At 36.9% G+C, this 18,010-nt stretch overlaps 1 protein-coding gene across 4 annotated transcripts in view; it reads left to right on the top strand.

The window, feature by feature from the left end:
- The window catches only part of CACNA2D3 (calcium voltage-gated channel auxiliary subunit alpha2delta 3), a 386,281-nt gene that overhangs the window by 233,111 nt on the left and 135,160 nt on the right, over positions 1-18,010 (top strand). For all 4 annotated transcript variants that reach the window (XR_015806076.1, XR_015806075.1, XM_088171533.1 and 1 more), the window contains exons 12-13: positions 12,007-12,085; positions 16,780-16,913. Coding sequence is in view for 2 of the 4 variants with exons in the window: in XM_088171533.1 (XP_088027659.1) it covers positions 12,007-12,085; positions 16,780-16,913 (213 nt within the window). In the remaining 2 variants the exon portion in view is untranslated. The remainder of the gene's footprint in view (positions 1-12,006; positions 12,086-16,779; positions 16,914-18,010) is intronic.

Genomic DNA, 18,010 nt, shown 5'->3' with positions numbered 1-18,010 from the left:
GGTGAAATAAATAAACCTTTGACTAATTGAACTTTCTCTGCAGTTGGGTTCTGTACAATTCTTGTTAGGATTTACTTACACACACATTTTGTTACAGCTTGGGCCTCACATGTACTTGCTGAACAAAGCAAATGTTTTTGACTGTAAAAATTTGAATTTGGATTATGGTCCTAGATCCAAGGTGTCCTCTGGCCAAGTATTCCTGATTAGTAAAGGGAAACTGCATTGGCTTCTATTATTCCAAGGTATATATTCAACTGGCACGGTGCTGTTCAGGTCAGGTGGGTTACAGTCATGGTTTATAGAACATTTAAAAATGTGGCCTATGAATCACAGCATGCTAGAGTATTTTAGAGTACAGTTAACTCTTACAGAGCAGAGTTCTTACACTATTCAGTGTTTTAAAGATGATACCTGATATCCTCAGTTTCATGTGGAAGTGAGTTGGCAGCCTGTGTAAGTAAAGGCAAAAAAAATGTAATAGTCTCTTTTTGATTCCACAAGTCTCTGTGAATTCTCTGCAAGTATCATTTTCAATTCTGCTGCCTCAAAGATCATGCTTATTGTCACACTGCATATGTTTGGAGAGCAGGAGATGGAGTTAAACTTCCTGTATTTTTCTGGGGTAGGGTTGTTTTGAAAAATCAGCTGTCCTTTCTGTCATGTGAATTATACTCTTAAATGTGATTTCTCTGAATTTACCTGTTTTGCAGAAGAAAATCAGAATTTTTTCAAGATTAGACAAATTGGAAGAAATAAATCATAAGGTCAAAAGACCATGTACTTACCTTGAGCTTGTAAATGGTGCTGCAAATTTTGGTGACCTGGTTAAATTCAAGGGTTAAACCAAGTGCTGTACACTGTTTCTGTCTTTAGACATTTGTTCTGTATCCATGGACTTATTTTAATGTAAATAGTCACCTCGACAGCTGTGTCCCCTTAAGCACATTTTATTTAGCAGCTGGGTTGTACACGTCACTTGGTAGCCATGGATTTTCAGTTTTTCCCTGTGCCAAGGGGGCAGCTGGAATAATTTGAGTGCTCATTAATTTAGGAGAAATATGAGCTGCAAGTCAGACAACGTGAGTCTTCTGTATGGTGTTGTACAAGGATAAGAGGATCAGGGTAAAAGCAATTTGCCCTGTCCCAAGGGGGTCTTCGTTTTTTAATAAGCTGGTTATGAAAATTCTATTTCTTTGCAGTTTAAAGAGTCTAATTAGAGCCTGTAATTTCTCTCATATAACTGGAGTGGATGAAGGTTAACATTAAGCCTCCAGAGTCTTTTCACATTCATTTACAGACTTAAATCAGGTAATAGTTTGTAGCTAATTAGAATGGTATATTAAATATTTAGTTTGACTTCACTTAATTGTGAGAACACATGGATGCTGTAGGGCTACAAAAATTATAAAGAAGTACATTTAATTTTTAATCAAAGATAAACTTAAAGGCATAGCAATTTTAATACAGACTGGTATACTGTGACAGTCTGAACAGCAATTGCCTTCAGTTGGTTAAAATGTCAAGACAAAGGAATTTCATGTCTATTTTATGTTCTTGCTGTAGCACTTTGAAGGTTCAAACAATGCATGGGTGTATATACATAGTGTCTGAAGGATTCAATAGTTTTCGGCATAGCAGACAGTTTTTGTGTAAAATCTCATTCGTTTTTCTATCCACCAATTCAGCATTTTCAGAAAGATTTTCTTAAAGAAGTTGTAGTGTTTCTACTCACAGGAAGTCCAACAATAAACACACATTCCTACCAGAGCTGCCAAACAGTGGGTCTGCTGTTCCATCAGAGCAGCATCTGCATTTACAGCTTCTTCTGCTTTGGCTGATTTTATATTTCAGTGAGCAAGTAATCCTAAAATTCTATGCACAAAATTTTTCTTGTTCTTGTAAGTCTTCAGTTTTATTCTCAGGGCCATGGTGTGATTCCTGGGGCTGTCCTGTGCAGGCCCAGGACTTGGACTCTGGTAATCCTTGTGGATCCCTTCCAACTCACATTCTGTGATTCTGTTACATCTACAATTCACAAAATTCTTTGCATTCTCTGAGTAGACCTCATACAGCTTTCTGTGCTGCATTATGAAAATCTTCCTGTTGCAAGGTGGATTCTTAGAACCTGAACCTTTTGCTGCTGAACTCAGTATAAAACCCATCATCAAATTCAGCTGTACAGAACCAAACATAGGCTTACAAAGTGGAGATCAGCACCACGTTGACTTTCACCTAAAATGGTTGGTTCAAAGCACGGGCCAGGGGAATTTACAGCTCCTTGTACTGAAGGAAAGCTTGCTCAGTTCAAGCCTGCATGAAAAAAGACAGATATCCTGAGCTATAAAATACAGAATCTCACTTCAAAACAATTCTGTAAAGCTTCTGCAAATGGATCATATTTTATTAAACTGGACGTTTTAGTAATGCCTCTTGGTCAGAGCAGGAGTGGCTATGGATTGAATTTCTCTGGCTTTATTTTAATGATTTTTTGCTGTTAAATTTATTCTACAAAGCAATTTTGTTTATTAAATATAGAACATCCAACTATTTCTACACATCTGCATGATACAAAATGACATTGCACAGGTGTAGCTGTGATGTACCAGAGAGCCCAGAAGCAGCTTACACCTTTTATAATTATCCTTTTACAGTCTGATGTGTAGCAAACAAAAATTACATTCTGTTAACTTTTATCCAGTGACATTTTTGACGTCTTTTTATCCCTCTGCAGGACCCATACGTATTTCCAGTGGGATTTGTGTGTGCTAATTCCCTTGACTATGAGTACCTTGGTACTATTGCCTGTTTGCTTGCATGTTAATGCCATTTTAGTTTAGACTGGATCCTCAGCTGCTCATCTTCCCAAGCTTTCCCACAGTTTCAGTGAGCTGATTTTTTTGTCCCATAAACTGTGAGTGCAGCTCTCCTTTTTCTTGTCTCATGGGTCACTTATATCCTCAGTGTCTGCTCTGGATAGCACTGAAATCCCATGTTCATTTGTGAACAAAGCTGTGGGTCTAAAACTGGAGTACCAAAAGTGGTGAAGTACTTCAAATTGAAAAGGGAAAAATCATGATCAAGTGAAGAGGTGAAAAAATAATTGAGACAAAATAAAAAAGAAATATACAGTATATTTGACAGAGAGAAAAAAAAAAGACAAAAGGTGTCTGTAACCTCAAAATAGTGAAATCTTTCTGACTGTCAGCTTGTTCAGGCCTCAGATTCTTGGCTCACGATCTTTAGCTTTAATCTTTAGTTTCCTCTCCAGCATTTTTTGGATGCTAGAAACTCCATTACAGATTGGTAGAAAATCAGTGATAAAACTTCTAAATATCACCTTATTTTCTTACACTGCTTTCCCAGTTGCCAGTTTTTATAAAATGGTTTATGACTGCAATAATCCCCTCAGAATCAGCTGTTATGGGAGATAATAGCTGGTTGTCAGAGCATTAACCACCCTTGACTTCACTTTGGGCCATTATGTAACAAAAGAATGAACTGGTGGTAAAGTTGCCAGGTGTATTAAATTATATGATGAATTATAGAGACTCTGTAGTGGGGATTAGTGTCCAAAAGAGACTAGTGGAGATTGCCAAACCCATTATCTGATAGGACTGCAGGCTGGACAAAGTCCCAAGGGTGAAAGGCCAGTGCTTTATCCATTATGTCATCCTCTAATCTGTGTCTGCACCATGCACAGGGAAGTGCACTGTAAATGAGTTACCATTGTTCTGTGTTACATCCTGGAACTGTGTCATAGTTAGTGGAGACGTTGGCAGTGTTTAGTTACTTAGAATTTATTCTGATTTTGATCTTTTCTCATGGATTCTTGCAAAAAAAATTAGTTGATATCCAAGGAAGTTGAGAAGAGTAGTAGCAGAAATTGTATGAGCCTGCTTTTTCCACAGGAGCTTCAGTTAGCTCCAGGAAAGTTGGTTGTGTCACGGCTTCTGCTCTAATCCCTTCCCCTTCTCTCCATTCAGACAAATTAATTTGTTTAGGCTGCTATTTTGCGTTTAAGGAAGAAAATATATGTTCTACATTTCAGCAAGTCCTGCAGGATTTTGAGGAATGTCAATATTAGGTACAGTTGAGTTATGCTCATATGTTGAGTGGTTCATTTAGACTTGACTTGTTAATCGTTTGTAATAACTGACCTGGAATCCTGCAAATCAAGAATGGAATCAAAAATTTCCTTTGCTTTTCAGATGATAGCATAGAGTTTGTTCCTAGCTCAAATAAATCTATTTCATTTTACTTTGAAATAGTAACATTGTTATGATAGAAAACTGATGTCAGGTAACATTTGAAAGTTTGAAAAGCGAGTTAAAATTTTCCTCTCCCTCCTGTACCCCGTGAAATTGAAGACATTGTACCATGGTTGGATATACCAGTTGAATGATAAAAAAAGCAGAATAAATAATTAAAAAAAAACAAACAAACAACCCCTCAGGAAAATATTTCTGAAATACTTCTTCAGTAATAATTTGTAGTACTTACACAATATTTGAAGGCGTTCACACTCTCTATATATCCAAAATATTTATAACACAATCCATTGGGCTCAAAGTAATTTGCTGCAGTTATGGCTCATGCTGAAAATGGAATTTACATTGAAGGCAACAGGTTGGTTTGGGGTAATCTCAGATTTTTGGGTTTTTTGAGGATAGTCTTTGGGATGTCATTTCCTAGACATGGTCTTAGCAAAAAAGTTTAATATTCTCAAAATCTGTAAAAATTGTGTTTGCTGAATTGACTTGTTAAATTGCTAAGAGGAATTTAATACATTCAATTACACACTGTTGTACCACATTTAGTACATTATTGGTTGCCTATTTGACATCATTAATATGTGCTGCACACTAAGTGGGAAAGAGAGCTAGAAAGGACTGGAGGCTTATTAGACCTGTTTTGTGGAAGTTTTTTTGTTTTGCTTTTAAATACTATCTCTTAAATAGTTATTTAATACCATTTAACCTATTTACTCTGCCACCTCTTTAGATATTATGTATGTTAAGCTGTGCTGTTTGTGCCACCTGTGAAGGAACTGATGTTATTCAGTGCTGTGTGACCAATAATTGAGGTTGTGTAAAATGGTTAAAACTTGTGTCTCATGTAAAAATTCCCTTCTTGTTTATTTTTCACAGCTACGTCAATCATCAAACTCTTTTAGGGAAAAATTAAGCTCTGTGCTAATAAGCCTTGAGCTGGACACTTTCTCATCACCTCTTCTGTCCTTGCACAGTGTAAAGCAGCATAATCCCATTTCTCCCTGCTAACAGTATTTCTTATGTGTTGGGGGAATTTTCACAGTGGGAAATTATTCTTTGTAAATCCTCAGTTGCATTTTAATTTTCTGTAAATCAGCAAAGTATGTCAGCACATTTTCAGGGCTAGAAGAAATATCCTCGCTTGATGTCTCATGTAAAACATGTGGCTTGTTTGAGTTTTCCCAAAGTAACTAGACCTAGAGAGCAGATGCAGAAATGCTCCCCACGGGTGAGTGTGACACGCTGCTGCTGTCCCCTGACCCAAGGGATTGACTGCACACTCATTTCCTTTTCTCCTGCACAAATTTTGTGAGGTAGGTCTATGCTAAGAGCTGTTGGGGATGTGGATGTTTGGGGAAGCAGGGCTCAGCTTCTTGATGAGCGTTTTTCTTGCAGTCTTTGCTTAAAACAGCTTGTTTTGTAGACATTTCAATTATTTGGGGTTTGTTCTTGCTCACTGTCCCATCAGTTTTTAGGGTACAATACATGGAGTTCCAATATCACTATAATACAAAACATTATAAAATTGTCTGGGTACAGTGTGCAATTGCAAGAAGGAAAAAACATGAGGAAATATACCAATGTAAATGTTCCCAAAAGAAGTATTTTGAATAATACAGGAGGAAAATTAACAAAGAAGAACCTTTTACTGAGTGACTTAACATTTCAGGATTCAATTTCATGAGGTAATGTCTTCAATTTCATGGCTTCCTTGCTCTGAGTGCACTGTAAGTTGAGGCTTTCAGCACCTCACAGGGCAAGGGTCTTTAATAGGACAGAAGATATTGAGGTAGTGCTGTCTTACATTGCAAAGCAGGGCTTCACACCCCTCCTCAACAGAATTTTGTGTGCTCATTTGGATCATTGTCTTCATGGAATTTCCTGTTAATTTATCAATGCAAATAGATCCTCAAGTTGTTTGTTTTGGGTTTTTTTTTAATTACTTCGTAATAAAAAAATGAACTGAAGTTTAAAAAAAAAGCTATGAAAACATTTAGAGGTAAATTGAAGATTCAAGAGTGACCTTATATTTCTATTTCTCTTTTCCCATCCCTGTTCACTGCCCTGTGAACAATGTTATGCCCTTTGCAACTACAAGATGCACTGATTACTCTTGGAATTAGTGTTTATTTTTTGATTGATTTGTGTATCAGTTAAAGTTAGTACCTATAATACACCTCACATTGGCACATTTTACAAGTTTAACATTTTTCCCTTATCAGATTTGGAAAGGTTTCTTGGGCAAACACCTGGAGCCTGTTTAGATTTTTTTGGTTGTGGATCTTGCTGGTTATGATGAATGAATCCAGTATGACTCTCCAAATCGTTTATGGCTGCATCCATTTTCCTGTTCCTCACAGGAAAATGTGGGGTTGTGCCATTTGCTTAACCCAGGGACCAACAGAAACATCAATTTCCCCTTTTCCCATTGGTGTCATCTGGGGTGAGGTGTACAAAAGGATTCTGGAGAGAGGGGACTAGGAGGATGAGATTATGTGAAGAAGAGTGATATTGAAGACTAATCTGGAAGTGGTGACAAGCACAGTGTAATGCTGGGTGGGAAGCATGAGGTGCCTATGAAAGTTGTCTTGAGAGCTCTCACCTTGAGAGCCCTTGTAACAGTTAAATCAATTATTTTTTGTGAGGCTGCTTAGGAGTTCAGACAATCACTTGGTCTCACATTGATCCATTGTTCCCAGTCAGTCCATTTGCTCCTCTATGCAGAGAATAGCTGAGGTGTTCCTGGACCACCATAGATTATAACTATGGGAACTTGAATTTTGTCCCTATATCCCACTTAAATTCCATAGCTCTTGCTACAGGATTATTTTTATTTCTTGCTGAGCCACAAAGGAAAGACTATTTTGCTGAAGGTGTCCATGAAATAGTTTGCAGCTGCTAACAGAGGTCTGCACTGTCAGCTTCAAGCAGAAGTCCCATTTCCCCTTCCACACGGTGTTTTAAGTTTCTGGAAATACTGTTTTACCAGCTGTTTGGCAGGAATATATGAATTCACAGTTTCATTGTGTAGAATCTTGCAGATTGACTTGTCTTGCTTAAACAGAGATGGGAGAAGGTCCCTATTCTCTTCCTTACACTGCCAATTTAATGAAGTTTCGGAGGTGAGGACAGTCCAGGGAGTGCAGATTAGCCCACACATAATGGATGAAACCCTTAAGTGGGTATTTTAGATGAAGTGGTTAGCACTGAAATAGCTGTCATTTAAGCCATCATTCTTAGCTTTCCTCACTAATGGTTGGGTATATGCATCTCTGAGCTCTTATATAAACCTTTTGTCCAGAGTTTAAAGGTTCAAACTTCAGAATATCCCCTGGCTGGAAAAGGAAGAAGAAGGAAGAAACTTAACAATACTCTCTTATTCTTCAAAATTTGAGGGGCTGCAACAAAGAGTAGAGAGCAACCCCTTATGTAGTCCAAACCATGATCTGTGCCTGGGTAAGGCAACAAGAATGAAAAACCAGAGACTGGAAAACCAGGGAGAAAGCAAGATAAAAATGCCAATAATATATCCAGTTTATATATCTGCTTTTAAGTGTTTTACTCAGTGTAAGATTTGTGTTCAGTTTTGTCTGAACTACTGAACTTGGAGGTTTGATGCCTTAATATTGGTTAATTCTGCTGAGTAGGTGGGAGTAGCTGCCAACACAGCTTGTGACAGCAGCTGATGTGTTGTGCTTCTCACTAGTTTTGACCAGTGTTGCACACAGAAGCTAACCATCATGAAATGCACTGTGTAAATTCGTTGGTTGCATAATATGCATTTGAGTCCACATTTTGGAACCATTAGAGCTTCTGCAGCAATCTTTTAGTGAGAAGAGGGACTGAATGGAGTCTCTTTCCAGGAAGTGACCCTTCCAGGTCAGGAATGAGACATAATAAGAAGGTAACATATGGGAGGTTTCCACAGCTGCTGTTTTAAATATAATTAAAATACATCAATCTCAAATTATATTCTTTGCCATTCAGTGCTTGCTTCAGAAAAATATGAAGTGAGAAAGTCACAAGCTCTGTTAAAGTTTCCAGTTCCTTTGTCCTTTCAGTTTCTTTCAGCTCTCACTCCATATTCTGTGAACATTGGTTTAAAAATAGCAGTCTATGGCACCTCTGTGCAGAAACAGCAAGTATAACTGGTTAAAGGTTAAAGTTTTTGCTCTTGTGGTAAGCTTTGCTTTGTGTTCAGTAAATCTGACATCCACAATTTTCAGTTTTGTAGGTAGGATATAGAAATTCAAGGCTGCATTTGCCTGAGAATATGTTCTTTCTCTAAACATAATAGTTCATGATAAGCCTTAATATAGTTGATACAATAATTTTCTGGTCAGACACAGAAAATATTTTGATTCAGGTGTCTCTTTCAAGTATCTTGTATGCTTTCAAAATTATCCAGAACTGAAGGGCTCTCTATGACGTTTTTTTGCCAGAAAGGTACTTACACCCTCTGAGGCTGATTCCTTCTCTGATGGAAGTGGTCTCTTGATTCAGACACAGCACTTGGATATTCAGAGGTGTTTTACTCACTTGGCTTGTACTCAGTTAGCCAGAGCAGATGTAGACTATGTAAATGTTGTTACTGGATCTTCTGGGATGTGCCCATAACAGCTTTGAATTTATTCAGTCTCCTTTGTCTGAAACATTCTCTCCATGTGGATTAAAAGGAATTTTTAGTGTCCTAGCATTATGCTGTACCATAAGATACCAACACAGGTGCATCAGTGTGTGTCTGCATAGTGCACATACCTATTAAAGCTAATAGTTTCTGTTTTGTTATTTTCTTCAAGGTCCTATACAAACAACAGAATGAAACAGACATGCCTTCCTCATGTATTATTAATTACAGAGATTTCAATCATATGCCTCAGTACTATGCATACTTATCAGCAGACTACACAATATTAATGCTATATGTGGGTTGTTTGAACAAAATAAACATTTTAGGTAATCTTTTTGCAGAGCAGGACTGATTTGACACACTTTGCATTCAGTTACCTCAAATATACAAAAAGAAAATTTGGTGGCCACTGTTAACAGCTTTACCTACCAAAGTGCATCTTGCCTGGGATCTGAGAATATGGATGGATATTAAATCTGGTCCCTCGTGTCTAATCAATGTACAATGACAATTTCAGTGGTTATTACAATGCTGTGTGTCCTGTTTTGCACCATACATAGCCCATCACTGCACAGGTTTCATCCATGGAGAGCAGTTGAAGTAATTTGAACTTATCTTACCAAATTCATGTAGTATTTCTGTAGTACTGAGTTATATTTTTATGCATCTGTAGTAAACAAATCTGTGGCCCCAGTAACTTTTTTCCTGTTTATTGGTATTATACATCCAGAAGTATCACATAGAATACCTATCTAGAAGAGTAAAACTAGTGTAAAAGGTGTGTGGAACCAAGCTTGTTTTGAAAAATGGGGTTTACAATGTAGAATTATACATGCAAGTTTCAGTTCTAATAATTTATTACCTAAGCCACTGCTGTGGTCTCTGAAAGCAGAAAATAATATGCCAAATCTTTTTTTTTTTTGTAATGGGCTGCCCAGGGAGGTGGTGGAGTCTCCATCCTGGGAGGTGTTTGAGCAAAGCCTGGATGTGGCACTCAGTGCAATGTCTGATGCACAAGGTGGTGTTGGCCCATAGGCTGGACTCAATGATCTCAAAGGTCTTTTCCAACTTAGTTAATTCTGTGATACTTCTGCAGAGTGTGGTTACTCCTTTTTCACTGCCAGCTCACAGTAATTAAGTTTATGCTGATGGGTTCAATGACCTGATCAAATGAAACTATTAGAAGTAGAGAAATAATCAGAATTGTTTTCCATCAGAACTGATCTTGAGCATTTTTCTCACTATTCTGAATGAAAACAATATTTGTAATACTTATTAATGTGTCTTTAAGGTCAATGTAGAAGGAAAAATTTATCAGTGGCTTTAACTAAAATACCTTCCTGTGATCCTGCCATAGCTATTTTCTTACAATACTACCATGAATAATAGTAGTTCTATTCATTCCCAAGCAATATAGAAAGGATTTTTTAAAATTATAGTGTAACTTGTATTTCACTGTATAAAAGACTTTTTACTTCATGCTGACCATGGTAAACATCACTTGTTTAACATGTACCATGGTAAGTGTGTAGAGAAAAGTCACAATACCTTAAAACAGGGAAGGAAACAGCACTTCATAAATTTGGATCACTCCCTTCTAGCTCTCTTTTATAGATTCCTTTATATTTTCAAGTAATTACAATTAGCAGTATTTTTATCATGCTTAAAATATTTTCTAGCAAAAGTACTAGATAGTAAATAAACTAGATATAGAAAATATACTCATCTAAAAGTCATAAAAATCCTTGCAACAGTATGCCAGAGACAGCCCATTCCTCATGATGATCCATGTTCCCAGTTTGTTGAAATTTTATTTTTTGTAGGTTATTTTGCTGCCTGTGCCTGTTATCATGCTTACTGCTCATCTGTTCAGATAAGGCTGGTCTCCTTTTATTAGGAACACAGTCTAGTTTGATTCTTTATAGATTAAAGCAGATCATTAAATATAAATCTCTCAGAGTATTCAGTCTCATCACAGGCTATTTTCAAGCATCATTTGCAGGAAGATAAAACGTGACAGTGATTTATGCTGTATTTTGAGAGCATAAATCTCACTGCACTTTCATGTGTCTTTGCAGAACAAAGAATTTCTTTATTAATGCTTTCATAGTAATCAACAAAGTATAAAAGCACCATTCTTTTGTTTAATGTTGTGTTCTTTAGAGTCTTAGAATTAGATTATGCAGACTGTTGGACTCAAACTTGCAACACTACACCATCAGTGTGTAGACTTTTTATACCATATAAATCACAATTCAGTTGTGTGCATATTTTATGTTTGAGAGACTGGGAAAAGTTTTGTGATTGGAATCTGGTCTCTAGGCATGATGATAACACAGAGCACTGTGTATGCCTGGAAACAGGATGTGGCCATTAAGAAAATGGATAAAAGGGCAGTGAGATAATAGGGTGTTACAACTGACAGTAAAGAGGGAGACTTTCAGAGTATTTTAAAACTACTTCTGTGGGAAAAAATAAAACCTAAGGGAACGTAGTATAAAGTTGGTTTATTTTACAAATATCAGTTATGAATGACGAAAAATGCTAATGGAAAAACATAAATTTGTGGCGTTTTTAAATTTGAAAATGAATTAAATTGTATTAAAGTGCTACCTCTGAGTACCTGTCTTTGTGTTGACAATGATATTGTGTCATATGAAGCTTGAAAACTGAGGGGAATTTGCTTGCCTGGTCTTGCAGATTCTTTATCTACAGAAGTATTTGCTAGTTAAGTGCCTCTTCCCCTATATGACAACAATTTTCTGAATTCATAAGTGCAGAACAGATTTGTCTGAAACATGTAATTTTGTACTCCAATGGTTTTAGTTTATTATTAATTGCACATTAAGCATAACTGTAGTTAAAGGTCAGATATTAAACACATTGAAAAAGATCAGCCATTCTGTTACACAGAGCTAAACCCACATTTTGTCAGGAAGACATTAGTGGCAGAATTTATTTTTTTTAACCTACTGTACTGCTTAACCAGTAATAAATTCTTAGGAAAGGTTTGTCCTGTGAATTACAAATCTGTATCTGAAGTTCCACTGGATATATTCTAAATGCAGTATTAATTGATTTATCTTTTCATTTTACTTTCAGGTCCGTATTTTTACCTATCTGATTGGAAGAGAAGCTGCATTTGCTGATAACCTGAAGTGGATGGCCTGTGCTAACAAAGGTTGATTAAGCTCCTTTTGTGAAATCTATTTTCAAAACCCCTGAGCTGAGCCTTCCTGCACAAGTGACCCTTCTACAGATATGGTGCCACTGGCAACTAATCACAGAGGATGGGTTGTTTTATTTTTCCCAGAAAATGAAAATACTTAATTATCTTTTAACATCCAATTTAAAGAGAAAAAACTGCAATTTGAAATTTTCTTGCTTAAAATATGTATGAAGCTTTTAAACTATGTGGTCTTAAATTTTTGTTCAGAGAACAAACTCATTTCAAAGCATTTGTTCTCTTCTATCTGTTGTTACTCAGAGTTTGGTTTCTAAGAACATTAGGTACAAGTCCTGTTGAGTTAGGCATGGTATGTAAAACACCAGACATCCTGTCCCTTGAGGAACTGACAGTGTAATTGAAAAAAACTGGTTTATATCCTTTAAGGAAAAGAGCATTAAAACATTTAAGATGCTGAGATGCTGCAGTAAAAGGATTGACTAGTATAAGTAGGAATGATTCAGGAAAAAACCAGCCCCAGACTCCAATTAATCTTCAGGTTTTCCTTTTTCTTTCCTCTTGGAAAAAAAAGTTCTTTTTTTCCATTGTGCCACATTACATTATGATGAATTGCATCAGGTGCTATCCATTTAGTCATTATTTCTTTAACTACTGTTATGTCCAGCTGATGGAAATTACTCAGTTTGAAGTCTTGTCTTAATCAGCTAATATTACACCATAATTTAGTTTAAATAATAGTATAAGAATCCTTTGAAGCATCTTTTTTGAAGACAATTTAATCAACAAAATCTTTTAACTTTTTAGCCCAGCTCCACAAATTCATAAAGATCTAAGTACAGCAACTCAGAAATTAGGACCAGGCAATGGAGGCTGCCTTAGCAGATCATCTGGTCCACGTCCTCCTTATTCCCAGAGGGGAAAAGTGGTCACCTTTGTCATTCTTCAGGACTACTTTGTTCTTTTCAGAGCCATGTTGCTTTGAGTCAGAATCTTACTCATATGAATCAACTAAACAGCTTAATGACTGTTACTTCTAGAAATTTATTTCCCTCTCAGTTTAATAGTTACAATACCTGCTCTCTGATAGCTTATAATGTAAAAATCTTCTACCTCTAATCATTAATTAAATAATTTTTTTTTCAGCTTTGAAAATCACAATTGGAAACAGCATGTCATGATCAGACAGTTCAGATTTAGACTTTTCCTTGCAGTTTTCACTTACACCTTGTCCGTTTTGTTCCAGTGAAATGAGGGATTACAGCACAACAGATGAGGAGTGTGGTAAAACTGGTCTGAAACTGGCTCAATAGCAGGACTGCAGTTTACTCCTTGTGTGGGTGGGCCAAAATATGTTGTTGTCACTGAGGGTGAATGACCCTAAAATCAATTTTCCTTGCAGTGATTTTCCCCTTGGAAGCACAGCATAGATGAAGGCTGTTTGCAGGGTTTCCAGCTGACTGGACTGTGGACAGCAGCCCTTTCCTTCAGAACGGGTCACAGGGGAAATTCACACCACCTTGCAAAACTTCTTTAGCTTCGAAGTTCTGATTGTGAAACCTTGAAAAACCCCAAGCCTGTTTTTCTGTTACATTTTTCTGTATAAGTAGGGCATATCTAGAGGGAGCTCGCTTAATGAAGCAGAACACCAAACCATTTTAAATACATTAAAACATTCAAGATCCCCAAAACCCCTCTAGAGCTGTTTGTGAAATTTGCAGTGATTTACTCTTCTGTATCATGAGCAAGTGCTTATTAAGGAAAACAAGATTTACTAAGATTCTGAAGTGAGCAAAGGTGAAAATTTCCTAGTGCTTAGTGTGCATGTGCAGATGTTAGCTGTAACATCTAGAATTCAGGAATGATAGGCACTGCCTTTCCTTCAGCATCACTTCCAGCAGAAAGCTGTAGAGATAAAGCTGGGATTTGATGCATTACTTGCTAATAAGAGAGCTGGAACTCTTTGTTTTTTCTTTTTCTTTTCCTCTTTTTTTTTTTTTTTTTAAGTAAAATTCACTATTGCAGTAGCAATTTTACAGCTTCTGTTTTATTTATTTGGCTTTTTAAACATTTTGTCCCAGGTCATCGCTGCTGTTGGCACGTTTTAAAATGGACAAAGGATTGGTTTCATCAGTGCAAAGGAGCAGAGGCTGAGAAAGCGAGGCAGAGAAAACTGCTTTGAGAATCAGAGAGCTGATAGTGGCTGCAGCCCAGCAGAGCAGAGATGAGCCCCGAGGCAGGTTGTGCCCCAGCTGGAGCAGTTTATAGAGTGTTGTATCAGCAGAGCAGAGCTCTGTGCAGGGAGCCCCATCACATCCATGGCCATTATGAGCATGACCCCAGCCCCTCCTGCACTGGGGGCTCTGGGGTGGCAGCCAGCCAGTTCCTGAGCCTGGTCACCTGCTCCAGGGGCCTGCTGTGGGAAAGGGGAACCTCCACGGGGCTTTTACAGCTGCGCTGAAACAATGGATTCACTGCTTCATCCTTGCCCAGAGGATTTTTTTTAATTCTGCTCTTTTATTAGTTGCAAGAGTATTGCATCTCTTCTGCACGGTGCCCAGGAAACGAAAAGTACTGCACTCCGTGTAAAAATCAGGTGGAGGCATTTTGAAAAGTTATCAGTCTAATGGTGGACATTTTAGAGAAAAACAAGCTAAACATGCAGGGACTGTGTAATGGGGAAAGCAGCCCACATGCAGAGAGAGCATAAGTGTCTGTCTTTTACCACATTATTATACATCTCTCATGCTTGTCATTACCAAATCTTACCCATTTCCTTCACGAGTTTTTTCCTGCTGGGGAGGAAAAAAGAGCTGGTGCTGACTGTGAGAGGGCTCTGAGGTGGCATAATTCACACACCAGGGAGCTGAGCAGCAGGTGTTGGAATGCAAAAGCTGGAGCTTGGGTTTGCTGCTATTGCTGACATGGCCTCGGCAGCTGCGCCCAAGGAGCTCAGAGCATCTTTATCTGCTGATTAAACCTGGCTCTAGGAACAGTCAGGGGTTTCGTTCCGTGGGAGAGCTCTGATCTGTAGATAAGACATGGAAACTTAGCAGTGTAGGAGGGTAATTGTGAGTTACATATAGCTAGAAACACGTGAATTGTCAAAAAAACTGAATTTAAATTAAAAAAATAACTGAAAGCATGTTACCTAATGTTGTTCCTAGCTGTAATGTAGTAACTTTTGGTAGAGTTTTTCCATTAGGTGAAGATTGACACTTATCTTGGAAACCTTTATTTCTTTACTAAGTTTATACGAAATTAATTCAGACTTACTGTCTCTTTTAGTCTTAGGAAATTAGGCTAAAACCTGTTTATTGTATGCTTTAGACATATGATTTGCAATACTACAACGAGGAATGAATCCTTTGTCTGTAACATGCTGCCCGGAGATTTCTTTTTAAGTTGTGATATGGCAACATTCTCAGAAATGCTGCAAAGAGAAATACCAAAAGCAATGCACATCCCTACAAAGAATACTCACAAACAAGTGCTCGAGTAGGTGTTTCTGCTCACATTGGCTGCACCTGGTCCACAGGGGTCTCTTCTAAAAGAAGAAAATGCAGCAGTACCAGCGTCTTGTAACATGTATAAACCTGTATGGCACAATGCTCAAGTGCTTCAGATTGGGTTCTGTTTTCTGTTTATTTTTTTTCTTTTTGTTTGAGTTATCTAGCTAATTTTTTTTGCTTGAAATTGTGACATAAAAACACTTCAGGAGACAATCCAAAAGGATGCTAATTTTACAGCAATGCATTCTTTATCTCACAGGTAATTTATAGGCTGTAATTAAAGAATTTTCCAGGCATAAGCATCCAGGAGCTTCTTAAATGACTCTTTAAGGTTTTGATTTTAGTGAAGTATGATAATGAAAAGAGTTAATTGATTGTGATTCTAAAGTGTATGGGTAGCAAACTACTACTTGATTAAAAACGTCTTTTCTATCAACTTAGACACAATACAAACTTTTTCAAGTACTTAATCTCCTCTGACTTTTCAGACATTATAATACCACTTTTTATATATATGTATAAAATATATATCACACAATGTGCTCAAGTATATTAAATATCTGAGTGCAGGTGAGATCATATAGTTTAGTGGATACTACTCGGTGCCAACAGATCTCTGCTTCAAATGTAATTCTGAAAAAAAGCCATATTAAAATTCAGTCACTCTGAACTGCTTTGGGAAAATGTAGGTCCCAATGTAAAATGAGTGATCCACACAGTTGTGAAGTATTTTGGATCCCTGATTAGACTTATAAACCACAGAGTGTACACGTACCTGTGTTTATGTACAATTTATGAGGAGGTTCTCTATGTGAATAGTTGGCCAATAAACATATTTTGACTATGTATTGACATTTTCACCAAATTAAAAGGACCAAATACTAAAGTGTTGCACATTACTCACGTGACAGAGAAACCCATTCTTTGAGGTCCTAAAATTGGAGCAGGCAACATTTCAGAAAGCGTAACATATACATTGCTTTTTCTCATGATTCTTCCACTGATTTAAGAAAGTACACTATATTTTGATATTTTTTTTAACCATAAACAAAGGATTCTGCCTTCTCAAGTACAGGTTTCCTAATTAAACTTAGGTTAGTCATTTTTAAACCATGTCATACTTCTTGAAAACTTCCTTTCTTTGTTCTCTCTGGTTTATAGGGAATTGTGTTTTCACAGGGTTTTTTACTCAGATCTCTACCTTGGCTGATGTGCAAGAGAATGTTATGGAATATCTCCATGTCCTCAGCCGCCCAAAGGTTATTGACCAGGAGCATGATGTGGTGTGGACTGAAGCATATATTGACAGCACTGTAAGTCTGCATGATAAAGCAAAATACTGTGGTAGAAATACTCATTATGAATCTGCTTTCTGTTGCTGGAGTGTGCTAACTCAGTGCAAGAATTGGGACTTGATATCTATGTGCTGCAAGCAAATAATTCAATATTACTGAACTCTAGCAGAGATTTATATATTGTAATTACATAGAAAAGAGTGAAACTAAGCAGAAGTTTGAGATTAGGTTACAGAATAATTTTGAAGTTTATGACATTCAAGCCTACATTTCTTTTATTAATCAAAAATGGGAATGGAACAGATATTGATTATATTCAGTAAACATTTTTTCTGTATGTTTTAAAACATGCCAATGAATATGTGGATATAAACAGACTGACAGGAATCAGTATTTCTAATGTAGAAATGCTAGTCAGCATCCAGGGGTCAGCTGTGATATCTTGGGGAAAAATATTGAGAAGATTTTGCCTTTTAAAGTGTATTGAGTGGGTGATATGTTAAAATAATTGTCATAAATATCCAATTTTAACTTGACATCCCTATGAAATATTAGAGTTAAAGCACAACTTTCTATTATGTAGTGACTAAGCTCTTGTGGTACTTCTGTAGGATGTGTGGTAAATAATCAGATTTGCAGGTAAAGGTTGTTAATTTTCATGGATTAGTCTGAAACAGAGTTTTATCTATTTTCTTTTATTATATTTCCCTTGTTCCAATTAAAATATTTTGGTTAGTATATTATCCACAGAACAATAGTTTGTACGAATGTCTGCCATTTAGTACAGGAGATGCCAAGTATTCAGTATAATGGGTAGAAGATCACAAATTACTCATGACACAGATGTTTTTTTCTCTTTCTGTTTTAAATTTTTACTTGGTGGATAAGGTGGGAGAATCTCAGCAGCTTCACTCTGATATTTGGTGGGATTTGTTTGTTTTGAGTCTGTGTTGCTTCTAGATGATTCAGTCTTAAATCTCTACAAAACCACCCTAGGAATAGAGCTTTTATTTCATTTTCACAATTGTTTAGCCCTTTTCTAGTTTTCATTTGTGGCCATGGGTAATGTAAAATAAATACTAAAACTGTGTTATAAAGGAGAAACAAAAAAGTTA

The sequence above is a fragment of the Sturnus vulgaris genome, chromosome 11 (genome assembly GCF_052056855.1).
Source record: "Sturnus vulgaris isolate bStuVul1 chromosome 11, bStuVul1.hap1, whole genome shotgun sequence".
NCBI lineage: Eukaryota > Metazoa > Chordata > Aves > Passeriformes > Sturnidae > Sturnus > Sturnus vulgaris.
This window is presented reverse-complemented; position numbering and strand designations above follow the sequence as displayed.